At 36.4% G+C, this 15011-nt stretch overlaps 2 protein-coding genes and 1 long non-coding RNA gene across 5 annotated transcripts in view; 2 read left to right on the top strand and 1 right to left on the bottom strand.

The window, feature by feature from the left end:
• Positions 1 to 15011, bottom strand: part of LOC127624720 (tetratricopeptide repeat protein 1-like) — a 472844-nt gene that overhangs the window by 300451 nt on the left and 157382 nt on the right. The window lies entirely within an intron of this gene.
• On the top strand, positions 978 to 12058 carry LOC127624719 (dnaJ homolog subfamily C member 18-like). Of its 2 annotated transcripts, XM_052099573.1 has the most exons (9): positions 978 to 1493; positions 5011 to 5209; positions 5321 to 5466; positions 6360 to 6572; positions 6728 to 6840; positions 7800 to 7909; positions 8113 to 8285; positions 8468 to 8547; positions 10701 to 10838. In XM_052099573.1, the coding sequence occupies exons 1-8, from the start codon at positions 1358 to 1360 to the stop codon at positions 8515 to 8517; spliced, it is 1140 nt and encodes a 379-aa protein (XP_051955533.1). In that variant the 5' UTR covers positions 978 to 1357; the 3' UTR covers positions 8518 to 8547; positions 10701 to 10838. The 2 variants fall into 2 exon arrangements, with proteins under 2 accessions (XP_051955533.1, XP_051955532.1); XM_052099572.1 differs by lacking the exon at positions 8468 to 8547 and having other exon boundaries at positions 10701 to 12058.
• On the top strand, positions 13282 to 14886 carry LOC127624734 (uncharacterized). Its single transcript, XR_007968218.1, has 3 exons — positions 13282 to 13304; positions 13698 to 13787; positions 14396 to 14886. It is a non-coding gene; the product is annotated as an uncharacterized LOC127624734 (long non-coding RNA).

Genomic DNA, 15011 nt, shown 5'->3' with positions numbered 1-15011 from the left:
TGTAGATATAAACGAATAAATAAATAAACTTGCAACTGAGAGTTTAGGCTATACCAAGGAACTGCGACTTTATTTCTCACAATTTTTTCCGCTTAATATCTTGTTATTATGACTTCGCATATCTCGCAGTTTGACTTTGTATCTCACAATTGTGAATTAATATCTCACAATTTAGACTATCTCACAATTTTGAATTTATATTTCACAATTTTGACTTTATATCTTGCAATTTTGACTTTATATCTCGCAATTTCAACTTTATATCTCATAATAGTGACTTTAAATCTCACAGTTTTGACTTTAAACGTCGCAATTTTTACTTTATATCATGGAATTTAGATTTTGCATCTCACAGTTTCGACTTTATATCTCGCAATTTCAACTATATCTTACAGTTTCAAATTTAATGGGGCACGTTGTGTGTGGATCGTAGCATGAGCCTCCAAATGCAGAGGTTGAGCTGAAGGATGACTGGATGTATCTGCAGGGGCCTGGTCCCCACACTGATCATACTGCAGCCTTTTTTCTGGATTGCTTAGCACAGCGTATGCATTGCCTATAGCTGCATTGGGGACAGCATTAGAAGAAACTAATGTCAGTTTAAGGAACAGTTTACCCCATAATAAAAATGCTGTCATTATTCTCTCACCCTCATGTTGTTATGAACGTGCTCTCTTTCATGGAATGGAACATGTTAGGCAGTTTGTTGGTCTCACTAATCATTCGTTTTCTTAATTCTGTGCATAATGCCCATGCTTCTCCAGTGAAGCATGGGCATTATGCACTAGTTTGCAGAATGCCCTGAAACTATTCACCCAAATTACTGGTTCATCATGCATAAACACACATGTATCACTCATTAACGTTGAGTGCCAGCTGTCTCTTTATTATTTTGCCATCATCCCATATATGATCCTGAATGTCGCCTTCTAATTGGCTGCTTGGATTGAAGTCCCGCATTATGCACTTCCGCTTCCGGTTAGCGATGGCGGTTTCAAGCAGAATTGCATTTCTCTCTTTCTCGCACCTTTTACCACGATGAAGCCAAATGTAATGTACAGGTTCAAACATGAATCATATTAATAATAAGTTGTTATTCGACTACTTTGCGTCGCAGAAAAGCCAGCTAAGTAAGCTGAAGATGTCTAAAAACGGAAGTTAAATGGTTGTGACTGTGTTAGCATAACGCACTAGTTTATGTTCGATGTCAACAATACTGAGAGCAATTAATACACTCTTAAGAGCAAATTATTAATCATTTTGGATTTGTTAGGTCGGTTACTCTCTACCAGAAACATAAATCTAGTTGCAGTATCAGGCTTGTTTTTTGTTTCGTGTGGAGGTATTGGATAAATCAATGTTTGAGATGGACAGAGAGGAGTCTGACAGGCTGATAGAAAAAGCCAAGCTGTGTCTACGTTCCGGACGTAAAGAGAACGCCCTGCAGTTGCTGTATGAGGCACAGAGGATCTACCCCAACGCCCGGGCGAGAGGTTTGTATGATGGTGTTGTTTTTTTTTTGATTGACAAATCAGCTGTGTTTGTTGGTCAGTGTGCTGACGGCTGAAATAGAAAGTGCAGCGTCTGTATGTTGGGTGTTATTTAATCTGTGCTTGGGTCAGCGGTGGGTTTGAGTCTCCTATGCCGCCTGTAGTGATTGAAAAAACGGGAAGAATTTTGACTTTTTGAAAGCTGTGATGCTTCTCATTGGCGGGTGGTTTAATCTTAGTGAAGTCTGATGTTGTAAAACACGCCCCTTTACGTATTTTGAAGGGGTTCAAATGAAAACTCTATTACCAAACCGCTTTCAGTGCAATCGCCATATCTAACATTCATGTTCGAAAGTACAGCGTTAAAACAATATTCTGTATTCAATAGACATGATTTCTGGAATAAGGTTGTTTACCACAAAAAAATTATGTGGACTAGTCATTTTTATTTGTATAGCGCTTTTCACAACACATCGTTTCAAAGCAGTTTTACAGAAAATCATGCAAAACTAATATCTATAATGTCTTAAATAATTAAATAATAAATGAATTTTTGTTTTTTGGTGAACTGTAAGATTAATGACTAATGTCTTTGAAGTTCATCCTGGATTAACTGCAGAAGTTCACATAGATGCATTGTCCTTTGTTAGTTGGCTGATGAAGGCTTTTGTTGACAAATGATAGTCTATGTCTATTTCAAGAGTGTAGTCCATTAATAGACAAAGGTGATGGAGGCAGAGATAAATGATGAGGTGCATCGCAGTTCAACCTGCAGGGCATTTCGGTGAGGTTCGGTGGGGCCCGTCCTAAATCCAAGGTTCAGGCAGTGGCATATGAAGTATCCCATGTTTTACAGTTGGAGAGTTGGTATCAGTTCATCCTCTGAAGTCAAAATACTGAAGTAATGTCTTGCTAGTACCAGATGTAGTTTGTCGTCATCACTCTGCGACATGTAGCAGTGGAGTCCAACACCAAGCAGGAATGGAGCTGGAGCTGGCCATCTCTAGTAATCTTGGGATATGAATCCCGAGGTTGATGCATGGAAACGAATAGAATAATATTAGCATAGATGCCATTCAGTCTTATGCAGATTTATATATCATGATGGATGTTTCTGGTTCCGGCAGACCTAACTAAAGCAGCCTAATTTTGAGTTGTTGGATAAATTAGGTTCATGCCTGGCTAAATAGATGAGGCTTTGGTCTAGAATTAAACTGAGTGCGTCTGAATCCCAAACAGTGATAGGGTGACTATTCTATAGTTTAAGGATTCAAATAGGAAAAGGATGTACCTCCTTTTCTGAATTTTTTTGTTGGTCCTAATTTGGAATGCTCAATGCGCTCTCTTTAAGTCCTCGTCGTGGCGTAGTGACTCTCCTCAATCTGGATGGCAGTGGACGAATCTCAGGTGCCTCCACGTCAATCTGCACATCTTATCATGTGGCTTGTTGAGCGTGTTACAACAGAGACGTTGCACGTGTGGAGGCCCACGCTATTCTCTGCGGCATCCACGCACACAACTCATCACATACCCCACCAAGAGTGATAACCACACATTATAGTGACCATGAGGGGGTTACCCCACGTGACTCTACCCTCCCTAGCTACCGGGCCAATTTGTTTGCTTTGGAGACCTGGCTGGAATCACTCAGCATGCCCTGGATTCAAGCTCGCGACTCCAGGAGTGGTAGTCAGCTCCAATAATCGCTGAGCTACCCAGGCCCCTCCTTTTGTAAATGTTGATATTCTAGGAACTATTAACAAACCATAATTTTGTGATCGTAATGAATGTGATGGAATATAGTGTGTCAGAAGGTCACTTAAGTACTGCAGAGCTAGACCATTCAAAGCTTTGTATGTAGTTAACAGAATTTTAAAATGAATATGAAATTTAATAGGTAGCCAATGTAATGATGATAAAATGGGGCTGATATGATCATATTTCTTGGTTCTAGTCAGTTATCTGGCTGCTACAGTTTGAACCAATTGAAGTTTACTTAATGAACTTGCTGGACATCCTCCCAGTAATGTATTTCAATAATCTAGTCTTGAGGTCATGAACGCATGAATTAGGTTTTCAGCATCAGCAACAGAGAGCATGTGTCGTAATTTAGCAATATTTCTCTGGTGGAAGAATGCTGTTATACAAACACTGGAAATTAGATTTTTAAAGGACATATTGGTATCAAATATAACACCTAAGTTCTTCACTGTTGAAGATGATGTAACAGTACATCCATCGAGAGTCAAATTATATTTTAGTGGCTTATTTTTAGAGGTTTTTGGTTCAATCATTAGTACCTCTGTATTGTTGGAATTGAGTAGGTCCCACTTTTCTTTTACACAAGTTGTAACAGAAGAATTAAGTGCTTTTATAAAATTATAAGCTTCACATTTCTGCCTTTTAAACACTCCAAAACTTGGCCCCATTCACTTCCAGTGCCTCACTGAAACCTCTTTTTTTTTTTTTTAAGAAAAAGAGGGACTAGCTGAATTTATTATTTATGGTAATCAACGTTATGCAAGAAATGCTGTGGATGGAGATCAACTTTTACTGATTCTGGAAAATTCCTTCAAGTATACTGTTAGCCCTTAGTTTTTAAACTCTGTCATGATGTACTTACCCTCATGCATTCCAAAATCATATGACTTTTTATTTCTTCCATGAAACACAAAAGGAGCCATTTTTAATGTATTCACATTGCTCTTTATCAATACAATGTAAGCATATAGTGACTAAAAAGACAAAAACTTCATTATAATATCCATTCTGACTATATGCACTATATACCAAGTCTTGTGTTTATGTGACACATTTAAAATACATCCAATAGCCAAATCCGATGCTGTATTTCCACTGAAAGACTTGCCTTGCATTATCATCATTATAGGCTACATTAAATATAGTACAATGTTGATTCATGTAATGAATCAACATTAGTGATTGCATTAGCCAATGATCTAATATAAAATCTGTTCGGTTAAGAACGTTAACCAATAACAGTTATGGTGTAAAACAAAGATCGCTATATGATGGAAAAAAATAGGCCTGTGAGAAATGTACAATAAACCTAATGTATTGTTCTTAACATGTTTTGCACACAGAATAAAAGATAGTTTAACCAGTTAAGCAGTCGGCACATCGTTGAAAATGGCCTTCTTCATCAGCAGGGTAAAAAAAATGGCATATCTTGCCTAAAACATTTATTTTCTAGGCTACTTAAAAGCATAGATTTTTTTTATGAACAAACTGCTCATGCCTACATGGTCCAGTGAAGTTTGTTAATATTTTCTCTTATGTAAACATGTGCCAGAAAGATGTCTTTGACCATTGGGCTGCATCTTACAGTTTTTTCAACATCTAGCCAATGATGATCACCATATTTTTTTAAATGCTGTCAAATTGAAATAATTTGATATTTTAAAAACATGTTTTAAGACACTTGGGTTCTCTTCTCTTTGTAGCAGAAACACACAACCCCTAATCCTGTGTCTACCTTAATAATTGTTTGTCCTATTAGTACTAATTGATGCCATTGTGAAGAATGGTGGCACAGTGCCCCCTGAAGAAGAGCGCACCTACACACCTCCACCCGGCTGGAGAAACTCTGAGGAAGACAGCCTGAATACACATCAGCGCCCCGGTACACAAGAGAGAAGAGAGGGGTCTAGTGACAACAAGAAAAGCTATTCAGAGCAGCAGCGGCAAGGTGTGCTCAGGTACTGTCTGTAAAACAAATGTTTTAAGCTCTGACTCTATATGGTGAGACTGCACACCTGCTGTTACAAGGTAATCTGAGTGCTCCCTAAACCAGTGCTTACCTCTGGTAGAATAAAGAGATGTAAAGACTTCTATGAAATTCTGGGGGTGCTGAAGGATGCTAGTGATGAGGACCTGAAGAAAGCCTACAGGAAGCTGGCTCTACGCTTCCACCCAGATAAGAACTGTGCCCCTGGAGCAACTGATGCTTTTAAAGGTACCTCACATATAAAAAGAGTGTTCTGGACACTGATTTTGTTACAGCTTATTTGGTTGTAGCTAAGATCTTAAAGGATCAGTTCATTCAAAAATTTACATTTTCTTTTCATTTACTCACCCTCATGCCATCTCAGATGTGTATGACTTTCTTTCTTCTGCAGAACACAAACTAAGATTTTTTGAGGAATATCTCAGCTCTGTTGGTTCTCACAATACAAGTTCACTGGTTCCAAAACTTTGAAGCTCAAAACCCACATAAAGGCAGCTTAAAAGTAATCCATATGACTTTAGTGGTTAAATCCATATCTTCAGAAGCAATATGAAAGGTATGGGTGAGAAACAGATCAATATTTAGGTTAAATCCATTTTTACTATCAATCTCCACTTTCAAACAGCCCTCCTAAGTGCTCTTCTAAGAGTTGTTCTTCTTTTTCCTTTTTATTTTTGGCGATTTGCATTCTTCGTTCATATTGCCACCTACTGGGCAGGGAGGAGTATTTATGGAAAGAAAGGACTTAAATATTGATCTGTTTCTCATCCTCACCTATTATATTGCTTCTAAAGACATGAATTTTACAACAAGAGTCTTTTGAATTACTTTTATACTGCATTTATTAGTTTTTTGGAGCTTCAAAGTTTTGGACCCTGTTGACTTGCATTGTATGAACCTACAGAGCTGAATTATTCTTCTAAAATATTTTTTAGTGTTCCACAGAACAAATAAAGTGAATGTTTAGCGAGACCATCATACTGCCTAACATGTTCCGTGTTTCACGAAAGAGAGTATGTTCGGAACAACATGAGGCTGAGAGAATAATGACAGAATATTTATTTTTGGGTAAACATCACTTAAACTGGCATTGGTTTCTTCTAATGCTGTCCCCAATGCAGCTATAGGCAATGCATATGCTGTGCTAAGCAATCCAGAAAAAAGGCTGCAGTATGATCAGTGTGGGGACCAGGCCGCTGCAGATACCTCCAGTCATCCTTCAGCTCAACCTCGTCATGCATACGGACACTACCGCTCCTTCAACCAAGACTTTGATGCTGACATCTCTCCAGAGGAACTCTTTAACCTCTTCTTTGGTGGCAGGTTTCCTACAGGTCTGGATTTCAGTATTTGTGCATTTCTAAATCTTTCGTGTTTAGAAATGCACAATTTCACTATGAGTCCATCACATTTCTCTGCTTACCACACACAATACAAATGCAGAGATTTCACATAAATACAGCAGGATACAACCCTTGTACTCTTATAGGCAACATCCATGTGTACACCAACCGAGGAGCCTCTTATGCTCATTATTATCAGCCACGCAGACGGCGTACATACGAGAGGCGGGAGGAAGAGGTAGAGGAGAGCCACAGTCAGGTGAGCGGATTCTAGCAATTATATAATCATGTAGCAAATGGTACAAGTCAAACACTAAGGCCAAATATTTAATTTAACTATGGCCATGTTCTGAATAGCATGCTACTCTTAACAAATGGAACTTAACATGCAAACTTCTCAACATGTTTGGCAGACATGGTACAATGGTAATCAGTACATAGATTCAGAATTTGTAATGCTAAATGTTATTTTAACATGATTGACAGTAATTGGTTTATGCTGGCTATTACTTTGAATCAGAATATCACCTGATATGAGCATGAAGCGATCATCTGTGTTCAGCAACTGCTTTCGGGTCCTTGAATAACATATAACGTGCAAGTAAGGGCAGCCGGTGGACTTTCTGGTGCCCTCCTAGGGTAAGATGGTTCCCCCCTGCTTATAGGGAGTGGTGGTACTGAAAACATGAATAACCAACACTCCTGGAAACATAAGCAATTTGATTTTAAAAATCTATAGCAAAGACTTTCTATAACTTGGTATTATTAAAAAATTTCACAACTTGGTCTCGCTGTCCCCATATGAGGACATATATTTTTAGGAAAAATATTTACTTTTCCAAAGAGAAAATTTGGTTTTGTAGGTTTATTTGGGGCTACTAGTTACAAATCAAAATGGAAAATGCCCACAGCAGTTGCACTTATGTCACAGGAGGCTGGAAGCCGCTGTTACACTGTAGAACCAATGTATATAACTGTAGAATCCTTTACTGTCGACCACAGAAGAACAAGGAGGAACAATAATAATTAAAAAAAAACTATTGCCATAGATTTTTGCAGATAAAAGATCGTTTCAAACAGCAACTTGATTTATGGGTCTAGCTCTTGTAAGTAGCCACTATCTCTTATTCTGTTTCTAACTTCCTTATTGAAAACAGACCCACTCTCTGCACAGGAAATGTACTTGTGTTTGACTTTTTCCCCATTCTCTTTGCTTAGAACAACTTCACGGCTCTCCTGCAGCTTCTGCCAGTGCTGGTGCTCATTTTGATCTCTGTATTTACTCAGCTGATGGCTACCAACCCACCCTACAGCCTCTTCTACAAACCGTGAGTCATTTCTCACCTGCTGGTATCCTGCATATAGGATAATTATTTTGAAACAAGAATGCATCAGTGACCGTACATCAAGGACTTTCTCCTCCCATGCTTACTTCTTGCTATTTCTGTGAAATTGACAAGGTTTTGATAATTTTGTATTAATAGCAGTAGTTTTAATAAAAGTACTGTGATGTGTGATCTCTGGCTCACAGGTCCATGGGTTTGGTGGTGTCCAGGGAAACCCAGCACATGGGTGTGATGTACTATGTGGATAAGAGTTTTGAGAAGGAGTACCATGGTGCTACCTTAGAGGAGCTGGAGAAGACCATAGAGAGTGATTATATTGACCACCTACAGAACAGCTGCTGGAAAGAAAAGCAACAGAGTAAGACTAATAACCAATAAATCAGTCAGATAGTTTTTAAAATTCTTAGTAAGGAAAGAATATGACGAACACAAAAATTCACAAAAGCACACAATTACAAATGTGGTTTATTATTGGTTTATTGTTCAGCCAAAACCCCCAATAATAACCAGAATAAATTCATATTTTCTTGCATAACACAGGACTTTTAACTATTAACAAGCCAGACACACACTGGGGACTCTTATTTTGAATTTACTGAGATGTGAAGCGATGGTCCAAGGTAAGTTAATTTGATTACTACTTTGAGTTATGACAGCCAACAACTGCACAAGCTGAGCCTGAAATTCATTTTACTCCAAATAACAATTAAATGGTGATTGCACTCCATCTGAATCGCTCATTTTGGTTAGTTTTACATGGCATCCCGTGACCAGAAACAGAAAACGGGCAATTAGAATCATCACGGCGCCGCTCAGTGGTTGCTCAGGAAATTATGGGATGTGTATTCATCAGATGGCGGGTTTTGTGTGCATCTCACCAGGAATAAGGTTTATTATTATTATTCACAAGAAATGAAGTTGGAGACAATGGATGCACTGACGGGGCATGTTTTACAATCCTTTTTTTTTGTTTGTTGGTGCATGCCTTTGCTCTAATTTACAACACTTGACTATCTAATCAAACAAAATATGCATTGCAGTGAGGGTAAAAAGGTAGGCATGAATATTATCAATGATTACAGATTTAGATTCCAATGAGGTGTCTGTAATTGATTTATTTCACCTTCAGAGGCTGCTATTGTACTGTAGAATCAAGCCGTTCTAACAATAGAATACCCTAGTGCCGGCCCCAGAGGAACACGAAGGAAGAAAACAAAAATATGTCGGTGACAATCAGCATAGATTTTTGCTGATAAAATATGATCATCTAGCAAAAGTAACAACTGGCACCGATTAATCGTAAAACCAATCTAACGGTCTACCTCTACTTCCCACCCACAGATCAGTTGTCACATTTATTAAACTACTTTTTTCTTTTACAAGACAAATTTGTCAGTTATAAATTCATAAATGCAAGACATGAATCTACAGGGGCCCCAAAAAGTATTTGGATTTGAATTTAATTGCATTTGAAACTAAAATATCAAACCAAGTGGCATCTAGGGACACATTATACTAGACTTTTTTTACAGACTTCACTTTTCTGAGACATTGATGTTAATTTGAACCAACTGTTGTCAAGTTGATTTTAAGTGTATGTCTGAGGTCCGTTCTCCTCAAGTTGTACTAACCTTCAACAACCAGAATGTGTCCAAATACTATTAATATTTGTTGTCAGGGTTGTGAAGTAACAGAAAATATGTAACAGAAAATATGTAATGGGATTACATATTTAAAATACAAAATATAAGTAACTGTATTCCACTACACTTACAATTTAAATCATTGATAATTAGAATACAGTTACAGTCAAAAAGTATTTTGATTACTGAAGAGATTACTTTGCATTTTATTGTCATTTGTTTCATTTAATATTTAGTCCTTTCAGATGGAAAACATTTATATGTATAAATGATGCGATCCAAAGTGTATTTGAACAGCGATGAAACACTTTCTTATGAAGTGTTACATTCACACGAGCAGATATAGAAGTAAGTTTGGAGCAGAAGAAATAGAAATAAACCTTGTGTAAATTGTCAGCTTTGAGCTAAACTAAAATGCTATTTCTTGCCATTTTACAAGCACATGTTACCAGACACGATCATATTTTTTAGCAAGAAAATTCACTTTGGATCATAATTTTTTTTTCTAGTAAGACCCTTTGATATTTGGGCAAACATCGTATTCTTGAAAATATTTTTTTTGTATTTGTTTTTCCTGTAAAAATATTGAAAATTCCTTTTTGATTGATCTTGTTTTAGAAACAACACTGCAAAAGATATTTCATTTTTATGGTCAAAACAAGTGAAATAATCTACCAGTGCTGAAGAAGTAATCCAAGTATTTAGAATACGTTACTAACCTTGAGTAATCTAACGTAATACGTTACAAATTACATTTTACAGCATGTATTTTGTAAACTGTAGTGGAATACATTTCAAAAGTAACCCTCCCAACCCTGTTTGTTTATAATTTGAAACCTCACAAACAATTTTTTTTTTTTATATATATTTTTAATTTCCTTTCAAATAAATGCCACTTTGATGTTTTATTTTATGTTTCCATTTCATTTGTTTTATATGTATTTTTTATCTCATGCAATTGACAATTATAAATGTTTACGTGTTACTGTTTAAGGCCACTGTATGTACAACAATGTTGCCATCAAGATGTGAAAGTCTTATCTTGTCTGCTTGTCTAATACTCCTGATTGGACCTTCGTGTTGGACTTAATTCCTCACTGTAGCTCTGACTTTGCTGTTTTATGTTTCAGAATCTGATCTAGCTAACCTGGGGCAGCTGTACCGAGACGAGCGTCTGAAACAGAAGGCTGAAACCATGAAGCTGGATCACTGTGAAAAGCTGCAGCACTTCATTGGTCGACAAAGAGGAGATTGAGGTGTCCTCACCCTCCCAGACAGCATGGCCAATTTAATGAGTTTTTAGTATTGGTTAAATATATTTCAATTTACTCAGGTGGTGCACCTTTTTGTGAATGAGAAAGAAAGAGTGAGGGGGAAAATAGAGACGTGTTGTTGCAGTAGCTCAAGCTGATTTTCTTGTGAGCATTTGTGCCTTTCATCCCTGTTAATGGGGTGGAATCTTAAGGCCACTGGCTCACATAGCTTCAATTCTAGAAGCAACTGATTCAGCTGTGATGCACAGCCTCCACATAGAGGGTTTGTTGCGGAACAGTGTGTGGGAGAGTGTAATTAGTGACCTTACATTAAGGAGCACCAGCTCCAGGGTGACTAACAGAATTAAAGCTACTGTAGTTATTGTAGTTGAAGCTACTGTAGAGTGCTTTAAGCTTTATTGTTAATAAGAATAAGAACTTATTTAATTACATGTTTAACTTTTTTATTATTTGTGCTGTGAATTACATTTGACAAATTGATTAAAGCTTTTAGCAATACAAAAGCTAATTTATTTTGGCTATTTGGCTAAAAACAAATGGTTCTTAAAAACAGGGACAAACCACTGCACAGATTTTAAATGCTTTCCTGAAGTTGCAAAAAAAAATCTTTTATGTACATTAAATCAGTTTTTTATCAGTGCAATCAGTGCATTCTGAACAGTAGTGTAGTAGGCAACCAACTGTTTTTAAGCAAGCAAGCTATTTTTTTTAGGGAGGATTGTTTAGTGCACTAAAAAAACTTGCTAAAACCCATTACCTCAGTGTTTTTCATTAGCAGTATTTGATTTATATTTTGGCACCTTAATTTGTCTAATGTTTTTGTGTATTGCAAGCAACAGTTCCATGGGATCCATCCATGACTTTGTAAGAGGTTGAATATGTTAACAGTGCAGTTTACATAATATCAGTAATTGTAAATAGCCTAATAACTGTAACTCTGTTCAGATTACTAGAACTAGAATTCATGTTTTCCCTCATGTTGCTTTAAATATGACAACACTTAACTTTTGAGCACAAAATTGAGCATGAAAATTGAGATGTTCAAAAGGGCTACAGTAGGAGTCCTGATCTGAGATGTGTTGAGAAATAATGCTGGATGTGATGTGGAGAGTTCGTGGCAGTTGTGGTTTTGTAATGTTGCTTCCATGCAGTACCCAAACAAGTTGGAAGTTTGGAATGAGTGCAATTTTGTGTCGCTTAAAATAAATAATTAATCAAACACTTGCTCTCTATTTGATATTTGATTTTTTTTTTCACAGGTCAGCGATTATCATGTTAGGCTTTAATGCCAAGGTTGCCACGGTCATGAAAACATGAGAGAATTTTTAAATTCCAGACTGGGAAAGCCATGAGAATCAAATCCTAAAGGAAATTTCTATAATGAAATGAACATTTTTCCAGTGCAGCTTAATCGCCTAAAAATGTGCATTACGTCACAATATACAGTAGTGTGCAATAGTTTTAGGCACTTGTGAAAAATGTTGCATAGTGAGGATGTCTTCAAAAACAATGCCATAAATAGTTTTCTTTTATCAGTAAATGTCATACAAAAAAATTATTTTTTGCAATGCACCAATTCTCATAGGTACACCTGGACAGTTTTTTCTAGGTTGTCGGCAGATCGGTTTTTCCAAGCATCTTCGAGAGCTTGCCACAGTTCCTCTATCTATTTTGTCTCTTCATGCAATCCCAGACTGACTCAGTGTTGTTGAGATCCATGTTCTGAGGGGGCAGTAACATCATGTTGTAGGGCTCCTTCTATTCAATTCTATTTGCAAAGAATTTTGAAATCTAAAATAGATATTTCCTATTGATACACTAAAAACAGAATATAGTACACTGTAAAAAAAAATTTTTTTTACAGTTTTTGCCAATAAATTTTACAGTGTTTTCCCTGTTTTTTTAAATGACAGAAATGTTTTATTAAAATTACAACAAAAAACTTTTAATTGACATGTGTAACTTAATTTAACAGAGAAACTATGTATAAATGGAATACACTACATATCTGTTTTTTAACAGATTTTCAATGATAATTTTAACAAAACTAACCGTAAAAATAAAGTTGTTTTTATTAACCTGCTGGCCTCTTTTAACACATGAAATACTGTAACAACTGTGTCGATTTCTGACACCCCTTAGCTTGTCACAGATTATCAGAGATCTGTTAAAAAGAGAGATATTGAAAGTATATTTACTTTCAATAAAACAAGTTTAGCTGTTTAAAAAAAAAAGGCCGTTGCAATTTAAATAATAAGCTACGAAAACCAATGCAAATGAAAAATCACAAACCTCTGTGTTCAGCAAATCATTATCAGGGCAATAATTATTTAAGCCAATCAGAATTGACACCTCTGCTAAGTGGGTGCACGCAGAAAGAAGCGCGCGACATGAAGGATGAAGACGGTGGCGCGCTGGTGAACTATTCTGCTGTTTTCGAGGAAGCAACACGTGTGAGAGGTAACGTCAAAAATATTTACTGACACATTCAAAAATTCAACGCAATACCGACACATAGCTAAAGTATACATTTAAGATTGACGACCGAAAACAAAACAAGTAATGTATGTCAGATGTTACATTAGCTAGGTTGCAGATACATTTTAGCTTTGTGTTAACGTTACCTAAACGCCGTTTAACGTTGCATTTAAGAACATTATATTTGTGTTAGCTTGTATTTTTGTGGCCGCGTCTGTGTGGCAGCACGTGGCTTGCTAACTAAAGTTGACCACTGCTAGCAACAGCTTTCAAATATGCTCAAGTAAATAAAGAAAATCAATGTTGCTGTGTTACAATTTAATGTAATGTAATTTTGCACAAACATTATGCAAACTTCTTTCTTTTCCCCCTCAGTTTTTTTGATGCAATACCAGGAATTGGGACATCTGGAACTTCTGGAATTGAGATAAGTCAGAAGTCTTCTAGCTCAAACATTATATTAAAGTAAGTTTGCAATATGGCAAGTGTTCTAAATGCTTTCACATGTCCTATATGTGGCATTTCTACGTAAACAGTGAAAGGATATGTAAATCATAAAAAAATACACACAAATGAAACACATGGTGAATATGCCTGTTGTGTAATTGGGTGCAAATCAAAGTTTACCAAGTATAATTCCTTTAAAAGTCATATGTTGCGCCACCATAGGCGGTCACCCGTGTCACACTGTGAAACCGTACAGGGTCCACTGAAATGTGAAAAGCCACATTGCCAGAAACAAACAGTTGATGGACCCCATTGACTTCCAAAGTATTTTTTTCCATACTATTGAAGTCAATGGGGTCCATCAACTGTTTGGTTACAAAAAATTCTTCAAAGTATCTTCTTTTGTCTTCAACAGATGAAATAAATGTATACAGGTTTGTAACAACTTAAGGTTGAGTAAATGATGACTTTATTTTGGTGTGAACTATACCTTTAGATATGTCTGTCACATCTCTTGCTCAGTTTAAATACTTTTTATATGGCTAAACATTTATATGGCTCATCAGAATTGCTGATTATGAAAAATGTTTGTAGCACTATATTCAAGTGTATTTCTGTCTTCACAGATGCCTTTTCAGGATAAATCCAGATAGGGGGACCAAAGTGGAGAAGAAGCCAACTAAAAAACAGCAGTCCATAAATCCTAATCAATTTCATTGATTACAAACATTGCAAACTTTGAATGGAGAGAGTAGACATCATCTCACATGCCAGCTTTCATACATATCCAATTTGTTTATGCTATTCTGTAATGTTTAAAGGGTTGATTCTGCTTGTGTTTTGTGGCTGGCTGTTATCTTGAGTGAGTGCGGCATTTTAATGTGTGCTTTAATGCAAATTGTGTACATTTCAAAGTACAGGGTTAAAAAAAAAAAAAGCTGTCATTCTCACAGTAAAGACTGTTTATGGAAGTTGGTTAGTTTTAACCAGTAGGGAGAACCAGTTACATTTAAAAAAATAAATAAAATTATAATATTGCTGCTAACGATGCTATGAAGTGTTTTGTTAAATGTTGATCACAGGATGTATTTGCAGATAACAAATAAAACAAAATTAAAATTACTGTTGTTGTTTTGTTTTTTTTTTTTGTTTTTTTTATTAAAGCAAATCTTAGTTAATTTTGCAGTTTAACTAAACTGCAAAAAAAGTTTAAGTACTGTTATAAAAACATTGTGTGTGTGT

This window comes from Xyrauchen texanus, chromosome 31 (genome assembly GCF_025860055.1).
Source record: "Xyrauchen texanus isolate HMW12.3.18 chromosome 31, RBS_HiC_50CHRs, whole genome shotgun sequence".
NCBI classification, from domain to species: Eukaryota; Metazoa; Chordata; class Actinopteri; order Cypriniformes; family Catostomidae; genus Xyrauchen; species Xyrauchen texanus.
This window is presented reverse-complemented; position numbering and strand designations above follow the sequence as displayed.